Here is a 24340-nt window from a genome sequence, read left to right on the forward strand (position 1 = left end):
TGAAGAGCCCCAGGTGGGACAGGAGAGGGTAGGAAATCATTCTCACCCTTGGGTTCAGGAGGTAGAGAAGCCTCACAGGTAGCTTTCCCTCTGGGAGACTTTCCTATCTCATAATCCTCCCTAGTACTGCTACAGCCTAGTACAACTGGGCTATGGGACTGAGTTCTGGAAAATGCGGAGTTCTGCTTTAGCTATTCTGCCCCTTTGAGCCCATCTGTCACTTCCTCCCTTACCTGGGTTTTCCTGGTACTTTCTTAACAAAGACAGGAATGGCCAGGTCCCTTTATGGGTCCTCTTTACATGATGGCTTGTTTGCCAGAGCTGGCACAGGCCTCACAGGTATGAGGTGACAGTGATAAATAGGAGCAAGTATCCAAGAATCCTTGCAAGACCAGGGGCTGGGGTCCAAGGACTAGGTGCGGTTGCACTTCTGTCCCTTGCCGGACCTTGTTATCCCAGGTAAACCCTAAGCTATGCCAAGTGTCTTCCCTAGGGAAGGGGGCTGCGGATCATTGTGGGTATGCGTTCTCTTCTTTTAGGCTTCCATGAGAAGGCAAAATACTGAACACAGGCTGTCAAGGTGAGACATTTGTTAGTGTGCACAGACACCCCAATCTTAACATGCCTCAGTGCTCAGAGCATCTTCCTTCCTGATGTGCAGGAGGAGAGCGGCTGCCACACCACCACGACCTCGTCCCTCGTGTCTGTGTGCTCAGGCCTGCGCCTCTTCTCCAGTGTCGACGATGGCAGTGGCTTTGCCTTTCCCGAGCAGGTCATCTCCGCATGGGCCCAGGAGGGCATTCAGAATGGCAGGGAGATCTTGCAGGTTTGCAACTCACTGTTTATGGCTGCCCTGTTGTATAACGTTCTAAGGCACTGTGGGGCTGAGCAGGGGATGTGGGGGCCACGTGTCCACAGAAGATAAATGCAGCAGAGCATGTGCTGACAGTATTTCACTCCATGCATAGGAGCCCCTAAAGGGAATATTTTTTCATAATTTTTTGCAATTAAAATGTAGGAAATTTTAATTTGAAACTTTAAAACATAGAGAAAGCAGTCGGGAAATATCCATTCAAGGATGCCTGGGGAGAATGGCTCAGTTGGTAAAATACTAGATACAAATGCATGAGGAGCTGAGTGTTTGTAATCCCAGCCCTGACGAGGCAGAGGCAAGAGGATCCTCAGAGTTTGGCTCTAAGGCCTACCAGCTTAACCTACTTGAAAACCCTAGGTGCTAATAAAAGAACTTGTCTCAAAACAACAACAGCAAACAAACAAACAAATAAAAGTCTAGGAGAGTTGCATCTGAAGAGCAACAACACAGCCTTCCTTTTGTGAATGTGCACCCACATGCACGTGAGCCTCTGGTAGAATTTTTCCAAACATAGACAAATGTGTTACACATTCTAGCTTAATTTTCTTAGTGTTGGTATCATACTGTGTCACTATTGGTTTATGCAGTCCTTCCTTGCGAGTGGACAAGTAGGTTTTTCTGTGATTTCTGTCCATATCTCAACTTCTGTGCTTAGGCTGATGTTGCTCTGTGTAGTTAATTCCTGAAGCTATACATTTTTATTGTTTTAAATACTCTTGTTTCTACCCTATGAGTTCTAGAAACAGAGGCACAAACCATCGTCTAGCTTTATTCATTTTGGTTATGGTTTTGGTTTGTTTGTGCATGTGTGTGTGCATGCGTGCGTATATGCCATGGTGCACATGCCATGGTGCACATGTGGAGCTCAGAGGATAACTTCAGGTATCAGTCCTTGCCTTTTATTTTGTTTGAGAGGAACTCTTTTGTCCATAAGCGCATATGCCAGCTAGCTGGTGAACTTTGAGGACTCCTCCTGCCTTCCTCTCATTTCACCCTAAGAAAGAGCGCTGGCATTGCAGCTGTGAGCTACAGCGCCAAGCTTTACTTGAACATTCACACTTAGGTTCCTACGCTTACGAGCAAGTACTTTGCCATTGACCCAGCTCCACAGCTCTCCCGGGTAGTTTTGACGTCTCCCTTTTACTTAGACAAGAAACAGTTGCTGTGACATAGTTCTCTAACTTTTCCGACCTTGGTCCATCTGGGGACCTTTGCAAGGGGCTCCCAGCACTCTTGCCTGGTTTGTGGGTTATATACTGAGACTTTTTCATTCACATAAAAAAGAGCCTATCAGGGGCCTGACTGGCCCTAAGGAGTTGGATGTCAAGTGTTAGGTGGTTATATCAGGACTTTGGTCTCTCCTCTCCACATGGGTCGGCCAAAGGCTTACCTTAGTAATTAAAACTGTTGGTTTCAGAGGGAGAAAGGGACCCACTCCCCAGTTCTCCTCTTCAGTCCATGTGGTGTGTTGAGGTGGGCTATGCTCCTTACTGCAGCTTGTACTTTGATTAGGCAGAAAACCTCTGTCCATGTTGATTTGTACCCACTGTTGTAATGGGATCTTGAGGACTATAGTATGATGAAGAAGCCCAATGTTGACAGCCCAGTTGAGTTACTGAGGTTGAGAAAGATCACCCCAACAACCAGAGACCCTTGCGGACAGGAAAGGGGCAGGTGCTTGCTGTAGTGGCCACTGTGGGTATGGGCCCCTGCATTGTCACAGGGCAAGAGATTACACTTGGAGAAGTCTCTCACTCTGCCTTGCCTTCTGGGGCTTCCTGATTCCAGAGCCTGGACTTCAGTGTGGATGAGAAGGTGAACCTCTTGGAGCTGACCTGGGCCCTTGACAATGAACTGCTAACTGTGGATGGTGTCATCCAGCAGGCAGCCCTGGCCTGCTACCGCCAGGAACTGAGCTACCACCAGTAAGAGCCCACAAGGGAATGGGATAAAGTCCTGCTTGTGGGGTCCACCTCCCAAGAACTTCAGGTTGTATCTCCTGTGCCTTACCTCTGTCTCCTCTGGTGATTCCTGGTCTGCCTGTTTCCTGCTCTCCTGTCCCTGTAAATTAAACTCAAATGAAGAGAGCAGAGGAGGCCTGAGGGCCTGTAGCTGTTTACTGTTGCTACTGCTTGCATTATGTGTCCCCAGAATTAAAGACTACAAGTGTATCCTTAAATATGGGGACATGCTTAGACATCCGTATGTCCAGGAACTCCTTCAGCCACTTTTATTATGTTTTAAAATTTGAACTTGCCGGGCGTGGTGGCGCACGCCTTTAATCCCAGCACTCGGGAGGCAGAGGCAGGTGGATTTCTGAGTTCGAGGCCAGCCTGGTCTACAAAGTGAGTTCCAGGATCAGCCAGGGCTATACAGAGAAACCCTGTCTCGAAAAACCAAAAAAAAAAAAAAAAAAAAAAAAAAATTTGAACTTGACCCTCATCCTGCTGATTCCAGAGCTCACTGTTGTGGAGGCAGAAATCATGTGATTTGAGAGGGCCCTGCTTCAAGAGTAACCAAGGGATCTTGGCTAAGGCTAACAATAGAGAAAAAGTCCCTTTGAATAAACCTTCCTGGTGGGCTGGGATCTGGTTTATCTTACTGTTGAGACTGTCTTTTGGCCTTTCTTAATATGTGCGCTGGTAAAATGGTCACAATTGTAGAGTGAGGTGGTTGTGGGGCAGTGAAGCCTGGGCAAGTCTGTCAGGCTGACAACAGTGTCCTGTCTGTCTTTCCCATGGCAGAGGGCAAGTGGACCAGCTGGTGCAGGAGCGGGACAAAGCGAGACAGGACCTGGAGAAAGCTGAGAAGAGGAACCTGGACTTTGTGAGAGAAATGGATGACTGCCACTCAGCCCTGGAGCAACTCACGGAAAAGAAAATCAAGTAGGTTTTAGGCTCACAGCTAGAGCTCCTGAGCAGCCACAGCAATGACTCCCTCCCATTCTTGGAGACCCAGGGGCCAGGTGGTCTTGCTGTCTTTCTGGAGCCAGAGGAAATTGGAATGACTTTGGGGACACCTATTTTGAAAGGAAGTTTGAGTCTAACAAGCAGTGTCCTGCTTTTTCTGATATGGGTACAGTGACCCATGGTGTCTCCTGTGTGCCTGTTGCCATGGAAATAATCTTAGCTCTGTCCATGAATTTATCTGGTTATGTCTTAACTGGAATAGTTGGTATTGCAAGATAGTGATTTGGAAGGGACAGCACCAGGACTGAGCCATAAGGGCCAGGAAGAGAAGGTGGCTCAGTGGGCCAAAATGAAAACCACAAAATTACTTCTTGGGTTTATTAACCAGACATTGGAGGAAGCCCCTGGCAGGAAGATTAAAGCTAAGGCATCAAAGGAGCATCGCCAGCTCTGCTGGGGGAGCCCTGGGCTTCCTGGCCATCCGTAGCTAGGTGCTCATCTGCCTGACGCTTTTGCTCACCCAGATCTGTGGTACGATGTAGACCAGAGAGTGCTGGTTGTTTCCCCCTCTTCTCCATCTTGAGTTGGGCACTCATCCAAAAGAGGCCTGCCCAAGATCAGATCCCAATTCTGCTATGCCTGAAGCCTTCATTCAGCCCCTCTCCTGTGGGCTAGGTGGGGCCAGTTCTGCATCTCTATGCTGAGCACTGAGTAACAGCACATGTCTCAGTGTGGACTGTACTACATGAGGGGAGAAAAGGAGGGCAGTTCATGGGGAATGGTTGTCCACTTGCTGAGGAGTCTGTGCATCCTGTCATGAGTACCTTGGCATCCAAAGGCCTTGCTTCTTCACAGCATCTTGACAGCTTGGGAATGTGGAGTGACATGTCTCCCTGAGTGTTACTCAAGATACTGAAGAAGCCTCCCACACAGGCTTGATGGAGTTTGGGGCTTTCACAGAGATTTTCATTCTCCTTTATTTACCTTTGTAGCTTTGGTGCCTGAGTACCCCACCTGGCAAGGAACTATTAGACCATCATGGCCACAGGGACAAGGGACGAACAGGGTAGGGTTGGATTGGAGCCACAGCAGCCTAGACAACACCCTCTGTAGCTGAGGGCAGCTAACCTCAGGTACCACAGGTTCTGCTGGTGATCCACCTGCATCTGGAGCTCAGCAATGAGCCCCTACCTCCTAGCAGTTAGATTGTGTTCTGCTAAATATTGGGTTTAGACAAAAAGCCCATTTCTTCCTTCTCCACGGGTGTTCTGGCACTGTTCCTGGGCATCCCAAAGGCAGAGGTTAAGGAAGAAGATGGTGAGGTCTCAAGACGTTGTCATCCTGTCTGTGTCAGTGCTGTCTCACTTAACCCCTAGCATCCATCCCATTTTCAGTCAGAGAAATGGAGAGTCAGACAAGCTCATAACTTGCTCACAATTACTCATGGATGTATGGAGTTGAAACCCAAGTCTCCTCTGTCTGGGTCTTACTTAGCTCCCCAAGCTGACTGCCCACTTCGAATCTTGCTGCCTCAGTCTCCTGAGTAGCTGTGGTTATAAGTAGTAACACGAACCACTGTGCCTGGCCAGTCTTACACTATTTCAAAGATAGCTTATTTATTTAGGGAGTGTAAGAATCTTAGGTTGGAGAAGCACCAAGGGCCGTAAAGCCTGCTCACTTTGTCAGGCCAAGTGTATTATTAGGCCTCTCAGTCAGCTCTGGCCTTTTGGTCCACTGTGAGGAGCCCCTCCTTCTCAATGGCCTGTGCACTTGAATTCCTATAGATCTGCTATGTAGAAGGGAATCTCTGCCTCCCTTCCTCCAGCCAGTGCTGCCCCACACTGCCCACCTCTGGTCCACACGTGCCCCTCTCTGGAGTCTGGGGAAGAGCAGATGCTACAGGTTCGTATGTGTGAGGAGGGTTGTGGTTAAGTCGACATTATGGAGATGAGGATGTGAGCCCTGGCTGCAGCTATGTTTGAGAATAAGCATGTAAGCGCCTGTGGACATACAACTGTGAGCTGTATGTATGTATGTGAGCACAGCTGCATGCCTACTTCCCCACCAACATCTTGATAGGATGATGGTATCTACTTTGAGTGTTGCCAGTCAGTCTGAGTTGTGGCCTCATTAAAGGAGGGTGTGTATAAGGCTGAAACCACGCATGGGAGACCCACAAAGTGGTGGAATCAGGGAACTTGATTTGCTGGTCCAGGTCACCTCCCCTTGGCATAATCACTTTGTTTTATCACAAGGGTATTTCTGTAAGAAATGACTTGGTATGTTTCTGCTCTCGTGAACAGTTGGTGACTGTTGGCTTCCCAGCTTCTGAACTCCTTCCCGGAGCTCTGGCCCAGGCTGACTCTCATTCCTACGTTTGCTCCTCCAAGACCCTCTCCTTACTTACCTGTCTTCTCAGAACTGCTCATGAAGTCCTTCTCTTTTCAGAGTGAAGCTGTTATTGAAAAGAGAGTAGAAAGGGCTTTGGGTATGGTTCAAAGTGAAAGTGCTTATTTAGAAACAAAATGGCAGATGACTAAGACAGGTGAGCAAGGCAGTCACTAGATGCCATTTTCTCTCTTTTGATGTCTCCTAAGGGTTGACACAGCAATAACACTTTCACTTTACTCCCAAGTGTTGAGTCTAGAGTGGTTGCAGGGCTGTTCCAGCTGCTCCTTGTGTATATCACTTCGACCTTAATGCTTCCCAGGATCTCTTCATGCTAGGTGTGGAGGAGAGTCAGGGTCACCCACCAGCCACTTTCCAGCCTTGCCTTAGTGATGTTCACAGAAGACTCTCCTGTTTAAACGTTGTGTTCCAAGACTGAAAGAAAAACGAATTCATATCCTAGTTGAGTTGTAGAACTGATCTGTCTAGTCAACATGTGTAGAGGACTTGGTCCTAACCCAGCCATCTAGGAAGATTTGGTAGTGTGTATTCTTTTTCTGGGGTGGGGGGTGGTCAGAAGAGCATAAACTCTGTGTGTTTATCATATACATGAGTGAATGTGGGGATGGGATACGTGTATCTGCAGGTGTGCCATAATAATAATAATAATGATAGTGATGATGATAATAATGATAATAATAATGAGAAACAACTGGAGAAAACACTTGATGTTGACTTCTGGTTTCCACGTGCCCATGTGCATGCACATATTTATGTCCATGCACACACACACACTCTCTCTTCTCTTCTCTTCTCTTCTCTTCTCTTCTCTTCTCTTCTCTTCTCTTCTCTTCTCTTCTCTTGACTGCAGAGATTCGATTGTAAGTATGCAATCTTTTATCCACTTTCTTTTGGTTATGCATTTCTAAGATTTTTAAATGGGGTGAAAGGGCTAAATAGGATAAAATATATTATGGAAATAATCTCTTTTTTTTTCTATAGCTGAAGATTGAACCTAGGGCCTTATGTTTGCTAGGCCAGAGTTACCACTGAGCTAAATCTCTTAACCCTTAAAACTTCTTTAAAAAAACAAAAATTCCCCAAGTTATTTTCCAAGCATAAATCAGATTTGTACTATCTTTCCCCCAAATCATAGCCTTCCTCCGTCTTGTTCCCTTTAGGGTATGGTTTCTGGAAAGCTCTTAGCTGAGATAAAAGTCCAGGCTGTGTCGGCTGGGAGGATGAACCCACACCTTCTCTCAGATTTAGTCACTGACCCTGCTGAGGCGTCCCGCAGTCTAGAGAGACTTACAGGCCGTGTAGCTGGCACCAGAGTGAAAAGACTAAGGCTTGCACTGCTTTCCACGGTTGGCAGCACTTGCAGAAGATGAGGATAGACTGTGAGGGAGAAGTTCCTGTGCTGGCTCCCCTCATCTCGGGAATTCACTGTCCACAGGTTTTGTGCAGCCTGTCTCCTAGAAATGGAGGCTGACTTTGATCATCTGGCATCAGAGGCCTGCCACAGGGCTTCTGTAGGCTAGGGTTGCCTGGGATGGTGTGGTATAATGTGGGCAGGATAGGTGGAGAGACAGGACATCTAGGGTACCTGCAGAGAGATCTCTACCCACTTGCTCACCCCAGGGCTCCAAGTACAGCTTTGAGTATTTACTATGTGTCTACCACCACCCCAACCCCCTTAGTCCACCAGCTCATGAAGGAAGTATATGCAGTGTCTCTTATCTCTGGCATAGACAGTTCATCTGTTGAGCAAATTGACAGGGTCCAGCAGAGGAAGCATTCCAAAGACAGGTGTCCAGAGAGGCCAAGTGACACTTCCGAGAGGGACTGTGCATTGTGTGCTCTGTTGTAGGCACCTAGAGCAAGAGTACAGGGGAAGGCTGAGCCTCCTGCGGTCCGAGGTAGAGATGGAGCGAGAGTTATTCTGGGAGCAAGCCCGCAGGCAGAGAGCTGTGCTGGAGCAGGATGTGGGTCGTCTCCAGGCTGAGGAGACCAGTCTCCGAGAGAAGCTGACATTGGCTCTGAAGGTAGGTGGGAGGCATCCCTGCTGTAAACTGGGACGGCACATATTGGCAGAGCAGAGTGACATCACACTCTCACTCAAAGTAGGAGGTCTTGGCTTTACTCAATCCTCCTCTGTTCTGAGTCATATGAGCTCAAAATCAGAGTGAATCAGCTACTACCACAGCCAGCATGGCTGCATCCCTAGGGTCTAGGAACACCTCTAGACACTGCCTGCCATGACCTGGATTCATAGCCACAACTTTTAGGGTTTTTGGTGCCTCTCTGCCTTGTACCTCCCCTGCTTTTGGCTCCCAAAAGCCATCTTAGCTGTGTGGACAGCCAAGCTCCAGCAGCACTTACCTGTGTGCCTTCTTTCTGTTCTGCTCCCAGCTTCTTTGCTAATGCCTAAGGACCTCTGTGGCCTTTTCCCTCCACCCTGGTTCCTGCAGCCCCTGCCCGTTGTGGTAAGAGTATCTGGACATAACTCACATCATCCACTAATGTGATGGCATTCTCTTGACCCTTCTCAGCACAGTCCTTGTCTTCTGACTTCCACCACTGCAGTGCTGCACCTCTGAACCATTCTGATACAACTTCAAAAGCAGCTTAAACATGATGCTTCACCAGCCCTTTCTTCCTTCACTCACGAACGCTCTGAACATGGGAGTGGGAGCAAGAAGGGAAGACAGTGGGGAAACAGTCACCTTGGAGGTGTTGGGTTTGTCATAAGAGATGGGGTTCCAACAGCCCACCCTGCCTGCTTGGCGTAGAGGCAGCAGGCAGCCACATGCCTGCCCTTTTCAGGGCTTTTCCTGAAAAAAGCTGCTAGAAATAAGTCTCCACCATACAGAGAGGTGACATGGAGACTCGTTAGCATCTTTCTCTGTGTCCTGAACCCAGCCCATGTCCACCTATCTCCTAGGAAAACAGTCGATTGCAGAAGGAGATCATAGAAGTGGTAGAAAAGCTTTCGGATTCAGAGAAGCTTGTCCTACGCCTGCAGAGTGACCTCCAGTTTGTGCTGAAGGACAAGGCAAGCCTTTGCTATTCAGAGCAGTTCTAGTGGTCGGTGGGGTCAGAGTCAGCGCATTATGTCCTGTCTTCCCAGGAAAGCTGATATGCTGGTATGCACATTTCTCTCTTTCAGCTGGAGCCTCAGAGCATGGAGCTCCTGGCCCAGGAAGAGCAGTTCACAGCCATCCTGAACGATTATGAGCTAAAGTGCAGGGTGCGTGTCTTTCCCTGAGTCTGCTTACCCATCTTGAACATCCCTGGGTCCTGTTCCTCCAGCCTGCCCTGCAACAATGACAGGAAGGGCAGGCCTGCTGCACAGGACCAGCACTATAGATTTGCAGAAACTCCCTGGCTCAAGACCCCAGTGGCCATGTGAGGCCTCATCTCTTTCCCATCATGTCCTTGGTCGTCAAGTGCAAGGTGGCCCACAAGTGATTGCAAGAGCTTCTTTTCCAGAAAGAACTTATTATTCAGGCTCTGGTCAGCCACACATGGGCATTGCTTGGCTGTGCTGCAGATACTCCAGTGACTAGTCAAATCCCAAGACAGAAAGTGTTCCCTGACTGTACTTCCAAATGAATCTTCGTAAAGAAATTTCAGTGTAGGAAGACCAGAAAGAAAAATCAAAGTTCAAATGACCCATTACTAATAAGAAGAAGAACTTTGAATTATTAAATGATCTATCATAAATCCTTATTAGTCAGCTCTTGATTAGCCTAAGTTTACCAAAAGTTAATTGGTGTAAAACTTACCAGAGGCATTATTTAAAGAGAGGCATATGTGTGGTTAAATTTAGACACTATATAGGGCTGGAGAGATAGCTCAGCAGTTAAGAGCACTGACTGCTTTTGTGGAGGGCTTGAGTTCAAATCTCAGCAATCACATGGTGGCTCACAGCCATCTGTGATGAGATCTGACACCCTCTTCTGGGGTGTCTGAAAGGGCTACAGTGTACTTACATATAGTAAGTAAATAAATAAATAAATAAATCTTTTTTAAAAATTAAGACACTATAAAAACTCCTGTCCTTGAAGGTAGATGTATAGTAGTGTGCTGTCTCAGCAAACGCAGTAGCTGATGCAGGAGGATTGCTTGCACCCAGGAGGTAGGGGTCAACCTTAAGCCAAGCAAATGCCTATAATCCCTGAACTTGGGAGGTGGAGGCCCGAGGATCAGGAGTTCAGGGTCATTCATCTTGGATGATATAAGCCTGTTGGAAGCCAATCTGGGCTGCCTGAGACCTTGTCCCCCCATTTAAAACCTACAACAAAGCAAACACAAGGCAATCTGAAAAATGTTGTAAGGCTTGTCTCAAAAACAAACAAGCAACAGCCAAATCACAAGAGCCCATAGCTCACTTGCACGTTCATATCACAGGCATCAAGGAGACTAAAACCGCTGCTGTCCAGTATTAGAATGTGAAATATGCCGTAACTGCTAACTTAATAGAAAATGTCATAGTATTGGAATAACACTGGTGATTCTAGTATCACCTACAGAGGCATCATTGCCAAGTGACCAAGGGTAAGTAAGATGGGTGCTCAGATAATGGACACTTAAAAATTTACATGAGGTTGTATCTCATTAGTAGGCCCCCATACACAGCATGCATAAGTCCTGGGTCTGGTCTTCAAAGGCAAAATAAAACAAAGCCACTCAATAATAAACCCCACTGACAGAAAATCTCAGGATGTCAGCATTACTATTCAGTCATTTAATTTCTCTGCTTTTACTACAGTAATAAACATGCAACAAACACAATAATTTATAACTATCTTGAAGAGATGACTACTAAAGGATAGCGATAAAGCAGACAGCTGATCTTAGTTGCATCTGATTCCTTACAGCTATGCTGGCTGTAAGGCTTTGCTTTGAGTCAACTCATGCTGAAAATCTGTAGCTGTTTCTGGGGATACCATTAGAGGCATTGTTATGATACCAAGAGTTATAAAATAATTTTACATGGTATGGAGAAGGCTGTAAAAAAATCAGACAGAAAACACACTCAGAAATGGAACTGATGCTGTTTGTGTCCTTGGCTCCGAGTGACCTACAAGTTGCGTAGGTGCATATCCTTGAAAGACAGGTGACCTTGCTTTTAGGGAACAATCTCAGAGCTGTGACTGTGAGCCAGGGCTGATTGTCCTCATACTTTTCAAGATTTTGCAGGACTCCAAACCTCCCAGAAAAGTGTGTTAGAAGTTTCTTTTCCTGTCCTTTTGATAAGCAAGTGGCCGAGCCTACTCCTCCAGACACATTTCATTAAAGTGCAAAGGTGATGCTTGTCACAAATGCAGACTCCTCATCCTCACCAGAGGGTGCCTCTCCCAGGCCACTTCCCTATTGCCCAGCAGACTGAACCCCATCAGGCTTCTGCTTCCCAGATGAAACCTTTTCTCTCTGCCAAGTACATCACTGCTCTGTAGCATTTCATCTAAAACAAATGGCCTAACAGCTATAGCTGTAGAACCCCATGCCAATTCCACAGCAGCCGAGAGGAGAGAGCAGACACACAGCCCCAGACATGTCCCAAGACATTGATCCCTATGCATGTGGCATGCCCACTACTTGTGGTAAGCAGCACCTGTTGAGAATTTTCCTCATAGCTTCAACTTTCCTTTTTCCTTGAGCCCCTCTCATATATCCAATGATGTAAGCATGAGTGTCAAGAAATGGTTTCCCTTGTAGTTAGAAGCTTAGGTTCAGATTTAATGTTACATGCTGAAAGTCCAGAATCCACACCTGCCTATAAGTCTAGCCTGTAGTGGATGCTTATTACAGATGGGCCTAATTTTGGGTCTGGCCTCCCAAGGCTGAGTGGCTGCAAGTGCTGGAGGAGGTATTTGGCTCTGCCTACACAGGACCTACAGGACCGCAATGATGAGTTGCAAGCAGAGCTGGAAGGCCTGCGGCTGCGGCTGCCCAGGAGTCGACAAAGCCCCTCTGGGACCCCAGGCACCCATAGAAGGAGGATCCCTGGACGTGGCCCAGCAGGTAGGAGCCCCATCTGGAGGATAAGTTGAGAGTGGGGCTCCAGGAAATGACCACAAAGCTGGACATGTGACACCCCAGAGGAAAAGATGAGAGGAGGGTGGGAAAATTTATATTTGTAGAAATCACAAAGGTTATACTTACCTGACCCCAGAGGAGACAAATTTGCCCTGGGGGCATGTTTCCAGGTTGGATCCTATGTTACAGGCAACTTTGTGACAGGGCTGGACATGGAAGGTCACTGGCACGGAAGGTCATAGCAAGATGGGCATGGGATATTCTCAATTGAGGGAATCCTGTCTGCTGTCTTCTCCTGATCTTGGACAATGAGGTCAAGGCAAAGGCCCATGTTTAAGTGTTCTTGGTCTTTTTTAGAGACCAAGGTTGGGGGAGGATATTGTGGGGGTGCCACAGTTCTTATGGAGGACAGGGGTTACTTAGCTAGTCTCTGCCTTCCCACTGGTTGTATGAGGTCACCAATGCAGTCAGTCACTCCAGCTCTGCTGTCTTCAGCAGTAGCATGTGACACTCAATGGCCCCCATCTCTCTGTTGCCCATGGAATCCAGCAGCCCTGACTACCCCTCCCTAGTTAAACTGTGGCAACCTAAGCCCCTCAGCGTTGTTCTCCAGCCTCTGAGAGCTCTTGAGTCTCTATACCCTACAGCTGTTTATGTTGGCAAGAAGAAAGAAATACCCCAAAGAGATGCTCTTGGGATCTCCAAGAGGAACTTAGTAGAAACTTTACCTTTGTGGGGTCTGGATGGCTGCCAGAATCCCCAGGGCATCTCAGGAAGAAATAGAGAGTGGCCTTAACATATCCCCATTGGGGAGAAGGGAGAAGGAAAAGGTGTGAGGTGCAGTCCCCTGAGTGTGCAGTGGAGCCCAGCCTAGCCAGAGGGTAGAGCATGGTGGTTGCTTCTCCGGTGTCTCGGGAGCCTGAGTTGCACAGAGCATGAGGGTCAGGAGTGCTGGGAGAGACCATTGTGGAGCTGTTCACCTTTCTTCCACACCCATCAGAGCCTTCACACTGCCAGGATTTCCAGGGCAGGCCTTAGGTGACTAGACTGTGTATGTCAGTGTGTGCTGTAAAAACAGATCACACAGAATCAGCAAGAAAACACAAGAGAAAGAATGAAAAAGTGAGCCCATGCATACATTTGAACATGTGTGGAGACTTGGGCGTGGAGCTCTACACAGAAGGAAGGTCAGGGGACTGTCATTATTCTTCTTTGTCTTCCCATTTCCTTTGTGATCCTGGCATCATTTGGAGCCAGATTTTAAGTGCAGTGACTATACCATCAGGTGAGGATCTTCCAGAGAGCTAAGGGGCCTGAAGAATCTAGTGGGACCCTCCTGGCTCTCTCTTAGTAAACAGTGATACAGTAAAGACTTGAACCTTGCTGGAGAGTGGCTTAGAGCTTAAGAGCATTTATTGCTCTTGCAGAGGACCTGGGTTCAGTTCTGAAAACACATAGGAACTCACAACCACCTGTAGCTCCAGTTCCAGAACATCTGACGTTGATTTCTGACCTCTGTGAGCACTGTACGTACATGGTGCACAGACATACATGCAAAATACACACACTCAAAAGACAGAGGTAAATCAGTATATATATATTTTGTTTGTTTGTTTTTGTTTTTCGAGACAGGGTTTCTCTGTGTAGCCCTGGCTGTCCTGGAACTCACTTTGTAGACCAGGCTGGCCTCGAACTCAGAAATCCACCTGCCTCTGCCTCCTGAGTGCTGGGATTAAAGGTGTGCGCCACCTCACCTGGCTAATATATTTTTTTAAAGATTTGAACCTCTGAGTTCTTAGTAGTGTCAACTTGCAAAGCATAATTTGACCCTCCCTGCTGTCCGTGGAGTCCTCAACCACAGTGCCGTGGAGGGTGGAGTGACCTTACTACCGGCCCCTCATTCTTACATAGTGCAGATGGAGGGCAGAATGATCGTCTTGCCAGACCTGCTCTCACACGTTACGGGTGGAAAGCTGCTTTGCCACTTGGTGGTGAGAGGCTAGAAACCACCTAGAGGACAGGTGAAAGGGTCAAGAAGGCGCTGGAGGCATCCTAGGCATACCGTCACAGTGTCCTCTTCTTTACAGACAATCTGTTTGTGGGGGAGTCTACGCCAGTGAGTTTGGAGACAGAGATAATGGTGGAACAGATGAAAGAACATTACCAAGAGCTCAGGATGCAGCTGGAGACCAAGGTCAGGGAATTTGGGACCTCAGACTGCAAAGCCATGGGTTCAGCTTCTCAGACTGCTAAGCAGGACAGGCATTCTGCTCTACTATTGTGTCTTTATATTCCCTGGTATATTTTACACTGGAAGCTTTTGACATAGCCTTGTCTGTATATCTGGATTATTTCCCTTCCCCTAGGCTTCCAGGATGTGGAGTGCTGTCCCCACTAGTCTAGTGATTGCTACTTAGTTGTCACACCCTCTGGACTCATGGTACTTGCCAGGTGCTTAGCCAGTCTTGGTCCCAAGCCTCTTAAATGCACCTGATGAACCTACTTCAGGGTTACTGTGTGCAGGCACACTGCACCTTGGGTGTAGTAACACCTTGGTGACAACACTGTCCTATCATCCCCTTTCCTAGATCCTGGGGTCAGGTGTGAGCCATCAGCTCTTTAAGCATCTTGCCTGATATCTTCCTGTTTATGCTGCTTGCCAAGCTGTTACTAAGACTTCCTAATTCCTTTGTTTAGGTAAATTATTATGAGAAGGAAATTGAAGTCATGAAGAGAAACTTTGAGAAGGATAAAAAGGAGATGGAGCAGGCTTTCCAGCTGGAGGTCAGCATTCTTGAAGGCCAGAAGGCAGATCTGGAGGCCTTGTATGCCAAGTCGCAGGAGGTCATCCTGGGCCTGAAGGAGCAGCTGCAGGATGCAGCACGAAGCCCTGAGCCTGCCCCAGCTGGGCTGGCCCACTGCTGTGCACAGGCCCTGTGCACGCTGGCCCAGCGGCTAGAAGTGGAGATGCACCTGCGCCACCAGGACCAGCTACTGCAGATAAGGTTTGGGATGGGGTTTTGTTTAGGGCTGCTCATAGAGAATCAAAACTTAACCAGAGGCTTATGTAAACTGCTCAGGATCAAGTGCTTGGGAACAGGCAAGTTTCCTTCTGAGAGTCCAGACAACACATTGCTATATAAGGATTTCACTGTCAATCCACACTGGGCCATGGAGTAGTTTGCTGTGTGCTGTTTGAACTCTGTTCTTTTCTTCTTCACTGCCTGGTTGCAAGATAGTGTATTCCCCATCACTAAGTAGTAAGGACGTTAGAGAGTAGGTGTATTAGTCAGGGTTCTCTAAAATGACAGAGTGACAGAAGGAAATAGATACACACATAGACAGACATATTAAAAGAAGATTTATTAGGATGGCTTCATAGGCTAATCCAACAATGACTTTCTCAGTGAAAGGCCAGGATTCCAGTAGTTCATTCCGTGAGGCTGGATGTCTCAGCTGCTCTCTGGTGGAATCCTGAAGAAGTAGTTAAGGAATGCCTCGGCAACCGGGGAGAGGGCTTTGCCAATGAATGTGAGGTCAGGTAGGCAAAAAGCAAAAGCTCCTTTCCTCCATGTCCCTTACGTAGGCTGCCACCAAAAGGCGTGGCCCAGACTTAGCGTAGGCCTTTCACCTCAAATGATCTAATCAAGAAAATCCCTCATAGATGTGCCCCATTGCTTGAGTTGATTCCAAATGTAGCAAAGCTGACAACTAATATTAGCCATCACAGCATTAGAGGGAGAGAAATCCAGAGGACCCTCTAAATACAAAGACAGTTAATCTAGGTTAGTGAGGAAAGTCTTAGAAAGTTAAAATAGTGTTCAAAGAGGGAAAAGGATACATGGAAAACTTGAATATGGTGGGTTTCATTGTGTCTGTTACTTGAGAAATGTCACCTGCCTTTTGGGGACACAGGCAATGCATGTTACCCTTAAAAGAAAGAAAGGAAGGAAGGAAGGAAGAAAGGAAGGAAGAGTGCAGGCAGGATGGCAGGCAGGCAGGCTCTCCCTAACTCCTGGCCTGGCCACCCTCATGCCAGGAGCCTGGGCCTCCCTCCCACCGGCTAGACTGAGCAGATGGTTCAGTTGGGTGTTATCCAGGGGCTGGATGGGTCCAGATGATGACAGTGAAGGGACACAGCCCTGACATGTGTCTAATAGCAGCAGCTCCAAGTGGCTGTCATGGGGGTCAGTTCTTATTGAAGTGCAGTATCTTTGATGGAAGGGAATTGAGAGTAGCCAGAAAACATGGGATATGAAAGGGGGAAGAATCAGAGCTCACACTCCCTTCTCTCACGGTGTGATAACAGCAGAGACACTCAGGCTTCCAGAAACCTGAGGGAACTGACTGTTGTAGTCTTGAAGAGCAGAAAAGCAGCCATCTTCTAGATACATTCACTCTTCCAATGTTAAGGGGCTGGAACAAAGCTCCTTTTAGACCCTGTGTGGTGCCTGTGGAGGGTATGGGAGCCCTCTTGCTTGTAGCATCCAGGATATGCCAGGCTCCTCCTTCCTAGGGATCTACTCAGCTGGGTACCTGGTAGCTTCTCCATAGAGTTGGAGCCACACCTAGTCCATGTGCTTACCCCCTGCTGTGACCAGAGTGCACCCCATACCTCACCAGGCTGTGTGTGTCTGTGTAGCACCCCCTCCCTCACTCCCATATTTTCTCTAGTCACCCCAGGTTGATGAGGCCCCAGCCAAAGTCCTTATAGGATTTTCAAGGGAATGTTTTGAGTACTGGTCAATTTTACCTGTCTAACGCCTGGAACCAGCACTGCTCAGGAGCACTCAGTGCAAGACCTCCAGCCATGCTTGACTGAACTTTAGCAGTGTGGCCAAGAGCAAGAATTTTAGTCATACCTAATAGTAACCTCCATACCCTTTAAGCTGTCAGACACGGTGAATGAGTCTGTGCTGTCTTGTGTGTGTAGTCCTAAGGACTCCAGGAAAGGCACCGAGCATCCTGACACACAACAGGCTACAGAAAGAGTCTCTGGGTTAGTTACACACTGAGAGCAGAAGTAATTCGGGTGGCTTCTTCCATGAATAGAAGAGCCTGGGATTAATGCTAGCAGAACCCAAAGCGTACACCTGTGTTTCTGCAGGCGAGAGGCTGAAGAAGAGCTGAACCAGAAGCTGTCATGGCTAGAAGCTCAGCATGCTGCCTGCTGTGAGAGTCTGTCTCTACAGCATCAGTGTGAGAAGGACCAGCTGCTGCAGACACACCTGCAGCGAGTGAAGGACCTGGCTGCTCAGCTTGACCGGGAGAAGGGGTGGCGGGAGGAGAGGGAACAGGAGGTCCTGGCACACTGTCGGAGGCAGCAGTTGAAGCTGCAGGCTGTGATGAGTGAAGAGCAGGCACGGATCTGCAGGTCATTCACCCTGGAGAAGGAGAAGCTAGAACAAGCCTACAGGGAGCAGGTAGAGGGCCTTGTCCAGGAGGCAGATGTGCTGCGTGCTCTCCTGAAGAATGGAACCACTGTGGTGAGTGACCAGCAGGAGAGGACACCCAGCTCCATGTCCCTGGGTCCAGACAGCAGGCAGCAGCCAACAGCCCGGCAAGCTGTCAGCCCTGATGGAAGGACAGGGGCACCAGCAGAGTGGCCTGGCCCAGGGAAAGCAGAGGGCAGGGATTTTCCTGGCCAGCTCTGTAGTATAGATGCCATGCCAAGCCCAACCCCTACCCTACTGTCTAGAAGATCCTCAGAGAACCTGGGTGTCAGAGACAATCATCAGCGTCCACTCAATGCTGAGGAGGGAGCTATCCCAAAGGAGCCAGAACCTTCTGCCAGGACCCTAACAGGCCAAGGCCAGAAGCTGCCCTTGCCTGTTTATCCACAGATGCTGGAGCCATCGTTAGGCACAACTGCTCTGGACAGGAAGGCAGCCTCTGTTGGGGTTCCGGGACAGGCTTCAGAGGGGCCTGTTGGGGATGGTGAAGGTGTCCAAGAGGCTTGGCTCCAGCTCAGGGGAGAAGCTGCAAGGATGAGACCCTCATTGCCCTGCTCTGAGCTCCCAAACCCACAAGAGACCACAGTGATGTCAGAGAGTGAGATGAAGGATGTGAAGACCAAACTTCTGCAGCTGGAAGATGTCGTCCGGGCTCTTGAAAAGGCAGATTCCAGAGAGAGTTACAGGTTTGTCACTCCTAATCTTAAAACTGTATATGAAATCCTCAGGCTTGTCACTAGTGACCTCTTCACAGTTTTCCCAATATAATTCCTATTAATCTTGCAAACCTACTCCTGCCCTCCTGCTCCCCTGCTCCCTGGGTGCAAGTGGTACGAGACAGGAAGGGTCAGTCTTTCTGGGACAACTTAGCTAGCTCCGGTGTCCCTAGCTCTCATTTCATGAAGACTGTTTTATAGAGGCCTCACATGAGTTGTGGGTCATCTCTAAACCCTCGTCCCTCTGAGATTAAACGAAGGGTTTGGGCTGCATCATGCCTCTGTGCCAGGCTCTGTAATGAAAGTGAATCACGGGTTATGCTGGTCAGTTGGCAGCAACCAATGAAACCTTCTGTGGATGGGCCCCTGAGCTGCAGTGCTCTGGGCTGGCCTGAACACAGTCAGGGGTTTGGAGATTCATTGCTATTGGGCTGGAGATATGGCTGGGACTGTGTTTTTGGAATATCCTTCTTGGGAAGGAGACTGTTTTGGTCTGTGGGCCAGATGGCCAGGTGAGATGGGTGGGTACCTATTCTGTCACAGATGCTAAGATCCTTTGAGGGCTTGCCCAGGTTATAGGCCATGAGTTCCAGAGCCTTCTCCTGGTCCCTCTAGCAGTGGAGGAGAGGTTTGCAGGCATGTGATTGATGGTGGACCATGTATGTCGTGCTTTACTCCTGCCAGCCCTCATTCTGCACACTGAGGAGGTGTCTGCTCCTGTAGAGACAGACTGCCAAGAGGCCTGGGCTGGTGATACACTGTAGGCACACAGTGTGTCCCAGGATTGTGGGTGCTCACATATGAATAATAAGACCATTTCCACTAAAAGGTCAACTGCTGCTCACTGGGGGAATAGCATGCAGTTGCTTACGTGCTGGGGGACAATGTGGGGTTTGGGTATGGCACGGTGACATACCATGTGCTTAGCTTGTATGAGGTCCTGTGTTCTATCCCCCTGGGTCTAAAAAGAAAAAATAAAGTGGAATTTCAGACATGCAAATATCACTTTATAAACAGCTTAACACAGACATGGGGCTGGAGAGATGGCTCAGCAGTTAGGAGTACTGACTGCTCTTCCAAAGGTCCTGAGTTCAAATCCCAGCAACCACATGGTGGCTCACAACCATCTGTAATGGGATCTGATGCCCTCTTCTGGTGTGTCTGCAGAGAGCAATGGTATACTCATACACAAAATAAATCTTAAAAAATAAAAATAAAAACACACAGACATGGCTCTTCTCTCGCTTGCCTCTTGCCCCCTTGCTCCCCTCTCTCCCCATTTTCTTCCCCCCCTCTCCATGTGGTCATGGCTGGCCTCTACTCTCTCCTTCTCTCTGCCTTTCTCTGCCTCTGCTACTCTCTTAACTCCCCTCCCCATGCCCTAAATAAACTCTATATTATACTTAAAAAAACAAACACAGGCATGAGTTCCTTTTAGCAGGAACTCTGCCATCTTCATGTAATTCAGTAAAATGAAAACCCAGTTTGTGTGTGTTGGGGGCGGGGTGGCAATGTATGTTCTCTAGGCCTTCGGAAAGCACAGTTGTTCCTTTGGCCACATTTATAGGAATCTGTGAGCAGGGCAATAAGTAGGCATCAAAGGTGCTGTTCAAAAATGAATACCCCATAGATACTATCATGGCTGAGCGAGAAGAATCTGCAGTGTTACCCAGCATGCTGCTGGCACTGCTGGAAACAAGCAAGTGAAGGGTGAGATTCATCAAGTGCACTAGTGTGCACTTTGAGTACATTAGTCAATGCATAAGAGCTGAACACTGCTGGGCAGTGGTGGCGCACACCTTTAATCCCAGCACTCAGGAGGCAGAGGCAGGCAGATTTCTGAGTTCGAGGCCAGCCTGGTCTACAGAGTGAGTTCCAGGACAGGGAGTCTGGTCTGGCTAAAGTGCCTGAAGTGCCAGCCTGCTCCATCTGAGAAGCTTGCTTTGTGGAAACAAAAAGCGCCTGAGTTCCTGGAGCCCATCCCCTGTGAATCCATGGTTGGGCATAGGGAACAACATGATGATGACCTCATGCATATGTTGTCCTTTAGCCCCATCAGCCCTCATTTAGCACACTATACAGACAGGCAGTAGGTCATCACAGGGGGCCTGGGCTGGTGGTGCACAATAGGCCACTGAGTCATCTCTCCAGTCCCAGTTCTTTTATTTGCTGGCATTCTCCTGTGTAGAATTACAGGAAGGGGTTGGGGGGGGGGGGAGAAGAAATAGAGGGAGAGGGAGGGGTGACAGCCAAGAGAGTCAAAAGGTTTTCTTAATAAAATAGAAGCATGTTTCTCCCCTAAATATTTAAAGCAAACAAAACAAATCTCAGACACAACTGACGGGCTAGAAGCCTAGCACCCTCCAGGCCTACCTACATGGTATCCAAAGGGCTCTGCGTTGCCTGCAGTTGTCCATAGGTGTCTCTCTATACCTTTGCCTCTTAAGCATGTGTCTCTGTGGTACAGAGTGTCCTCAGTACCCTGACTTCTGAATATTCCAGTGTCTGAAGTTCCAGGAGATGTGATTAGGAGTCAGGTTGTTGTTTCTGAGGCCATTCCCAGTGACCTTCTTACATGTCTGTTGATCAGTGTGTGTTCACATTAACTTGAGGATAACCTCAAGGACTCTTCAGAGCCTTGGTACAGGATGCTTTGCTGTGTTCCCTTTGCAGAAAAGTGGAACACGATTCACCTGAGACTGCCTGGGCCTCTTTCTATGTCCCAGCTGTGTGGGTACCCACATTATAGCTTCTCTGCCCTGCTAGTGGTAGGGCTGACATAGATCCTGTGCCCTGGGCTAGCCTAGTTTTCTGAGGAGTATTGCTCACAGATTCAGTTCAGCTTCCAGGTTTTTTGTTTTGTTTTGTTTGATTTGGGGCCCTTGGAGTATGGCTTCTGTGAAGATGGTACACACTGCGTGTGACTTGGCTCTTCACAGGCTCTACGTGTCTGCAGAGTGCAGGTGCTGAGTGTATGTAGGGCTTGTGGATGTGCTTTGAAGGGCCTGTTCTTTGGGGAGTACAAAACAGAGCTTGCTCTCCCTGGAGACAGGGAATACCTTGGGCTTGCCTCCTCCAGGGCAGGGATGCAGCCTGCACAGTTTTCAGCATCTCCAACTGTGAGCTATGAGCTGTGAGGCTGTGTTCAGCTTGCCCCTTTCAGGCCTCAATTGACTTCTTCGACTTTGACCACAGGGCTGAGTTACAAAGGCTTTCTGAAGAAAACCTTGTGTTAAAAAGTGACCTGGGGAAGACTCAGCTGGAACTGGAGACTTCAGAGAGCAGAAATGAAGTGCAGAGGTAAGGTGGGCCTCACAGTTCCCCAGACCTGTGTACTGCAGCCTGTTGGTACTCTAGAATGAGTGTAGGAGGGGCAGCTTGACAGTGGGGGACTGTCAGTGGACAGGCTTGAGGGCTCCAGCCACCCTCTGTGGGTTAGCAGCCCCGAAATTTCTGCCCCCTCGGAGCTAACACAGAGTTGTAGTGTATGTATAAGTTGCCACATGACTGGCATCTCATGGCTCAGGACATGGCATTGGACACTCGTGCAGACGTGCTCCATGAAGCGCTTGAGGGCTGGGACTGCCAGGGTTAAGAGGGGAGCAAAGCCTGGTGACAGCCCTCTGTACTTCTAGCCAACCTTTACTCTTGACGTCTGCAGGTCAGTGAGTCAGAGCTAGTGACGTGGTAGCCCAGGCTATGAAGTGATGTTTCTAATCTGCTTCTTCAACAGGCAGGAAATTGAGGTCTTAAAGAGAGACAAGGAGCAGGCCTGCTTTGACCTGGAAGAGCTCAGCACACAGGTTGGGTCCTAACTGGCATGAGTTACCCCCTCCTTTGCTTTAGTGTCTTGAAGTAATTTCTCTCTAATGAAAGGAGACAAGAGGATCTTTTTTCTGTAAGATCCGGTTGCAGCCAACCCCAGCTCTCCTCATCAGGGCCCTGGTGAGGAACTGTAGGCTCCTCCCTTCCAAAACTGTCATTTCAGAGTATAATGTAAGTAGAACTATATAAGATGGAGCCTTTGGGCTTGTCTTTGGTCACACATCACCATTCCCTGAGGAGTTTGGGGGAGTCTCTGTGTAGCAACAGTTTCTCATTATTGTTGAATGTCCTGTGTGCTTTTCTAAGTCGTACTATGACACTCTGCTCTTAAATATGTCAGCAGATCTCTCTCCAACACTCGCAGTGTCCACTGTAATGCTAAAGAGACTTAACTGTGCTAATTCATGTCCATCATACCATAGTCACATTGCTTCCGTGATCCAAAACTTTCACAGTAAGCAGCTGATAGATTTCATGTAACTGTCGAGGTCTTTTGTTTGTTTGTTTTGTTTTGTTTTGGCATAAGCTAGCCACTTTGCCTTGTTTGTAGAGTGAAGGGGTTAGAGAATGAGCCTGGCACATCTCTGGTGACATCCCTTGATCAGCACCATCAGAGATGTAGCTGAGAAGAGTGGATAGCTGGGGTAATCAGTGCTATTCCTAATGTGTCTGTGGGCCTGGTGCTTCCCTGTGGGTCCCATTGTGGGTCTCATGGTGCTTCTCTGTGGAGCCAAGTTCTTGGAAATGTCCTAGGTAGCACCCTACTGAAAGTCAGCACCCAAGAGGCTCAGGTGTACAGTGCTCCCTGTAGATCCCATTGAGACTCATGAAAGCACAGGGTGGCCCTCTCACTAAGCACATGTCCAGTCACATGGCAGACAAGAACTCAGGGACACTGCTGGGGATAGATATGGAAGTGTGGTCTTCTGCAGTCACTCATTAGCTCTGTTGACCCAGGATACTTGCTTTTCCCCATGACACTGGCTTTTGGAAGAAACTGTCTCACAGGTCGTCCCTGTTCTACATCTATTGCCTGCTTCCTCAGGGTGCCGTGCTGTTTGGTCTTATGTTACTTTGGTCTGTGTGACTTGAAGATCAGAAGAAATTTGAACAAAAGGGTTGGTTAGACCCAGTAGAATCATCTTTGACATGAATATCCCTTTATTTTTATATGAACCCAGGAGGCAAATTCTACAAAGAAAGCTAAAGATTTAACTTAGAACTTTGGATGGTAGTTGCCTTATTCGCAGATGTTGCTGGCATCTGTAGGGCTCTAAGACCCTGTCTAGGCACCTTCCCGGGAGCGTGCAACCCAAGTCACCAGGAAGCATCAGACAAACCCCAAATGAGTAACTAGTAAAGGGGCTGGGGTTCTACTTGTCAGAAATGCCAGCAGCAAGAAGCCATGGCCACACCCTAGATTCAAGGATGATTCAGCACGATAGGAGGCGCCAGGTTATTATTTGCTGGGGGACAAGGCTGAAAACTGTCACTGGGCAGACATCAAAACTGGGATTTGTGAGCCACCAGGGCTGCTGTCCTAAAGCAGAGCCTACAGTGGTGACAACAATGTGAGGAGAGTGTTCCTGTCCTCAGGAAACACCATGGGACTAGGCAAGGACATGTGTGTATCTGTGTGCATGTGAATATGTGTGCAGTCATACACGGGTGCTTGTTGGCAAGAGTGGCATACCAGTCGGTGAAGATGCCATCATGGGTGCCTGGTTGAAAGGGTGAGCTTATTCTTTAGACTGCTCCGAGTTCAGTGTTATTTACAGAGACTTTAAATACTATCCTAGGAGAGGAATATTTCATTCCTGTTAATGAAATCAGAGCTTTCCTGGGAGACAATGTGAGTGTATATCAATACTGAAAGTGACTTTAAGTTTTGCCAAAGAACATACTGTTGGAGCAAGACATTCTCATACCAGCCTGCCAGCAGCTATGTGCTGACCTCAGTCTGAGATTATACAGAAGGGAGGAGTGACATGAATTACTGAGAACTCGAGAACAATGTGAAAACACACTAACTCATGGACCACAGCTGAAGCAGATCCAAGGTTGCATCATGTGTTTAATTAGCATGATGTCCTGTGGATCCCTAGAGAGGTGTGTGTGACCAGCAGTCCT

The 24340-nt window shown here is 48.2% G+C and overlaps 1 protein-coding gene across 2 annotated transcripts in view; it reads left to right on the forward strand.

Moving 5' to 3' along the window:
* Positions 1-24340, forward strand: part of Ninl (ninein like) — a 76110-nt gene that overhangs the window by 45165 nt on the left and 6605 nt on the right. The window contains exons 8-21 of one of the 2 annotated variants that reach the window (XM_085833458.1): positions 662-826; positions 2663-2799; positions 3619-3759; positions 8042-8216; positions 9116-9226; positions 9341-9421; positions 12069-12201; positions 14304-14410; positions 14914-15221; position 15334; positions 17106-17215; positions 17324-18355; positions 21581-21685; positions 22119-22188. In XM_085833458.1, the coding sequence (XP_085689584.1) occupies positions 662-826; positions 2663-2799; positions 3619-3759; positions 8042-8216; positions 9116-9226; positions 9341-9421; positions 12069-12201; positions 14304-14410; positions 14914-15221; position 15334; positions 17106-17215; positions 17324-18355; positions 21581-21685; positions 22119-22188 (2676 nt within the window). The remainder of the gene's footprint in view (positions 1-661; positions 827-2662; positions 2800-3618; positions 3760-8041; positions 8217-9115; positions 9227-9340; positions 9422-12068; positions 12202-14303; positions 14411-14913; positions 15222-15333; positions 15335-17105; positions 17216-17323; positions 18356-21580; positions 21686-22118; positions 22189-24340) is intronic. The other variant, XM_021156253.2, reaches the window with a different exon arrangement.

The sequence above is a fragment of the Mus caroli genome, unplaced genomic scaffold (assembly GCF_978045245.1).
Source record: "Mus caroli unplaced genomic scaffold, Mus_caroli_1 scaffold_2, whole genome shotgun sequence".
Lineage (NCBI taxonomy): Eukaryota > Metazoa > Chordata > Mammalia > Rodentia > Muridae > Mus > Mus caroli.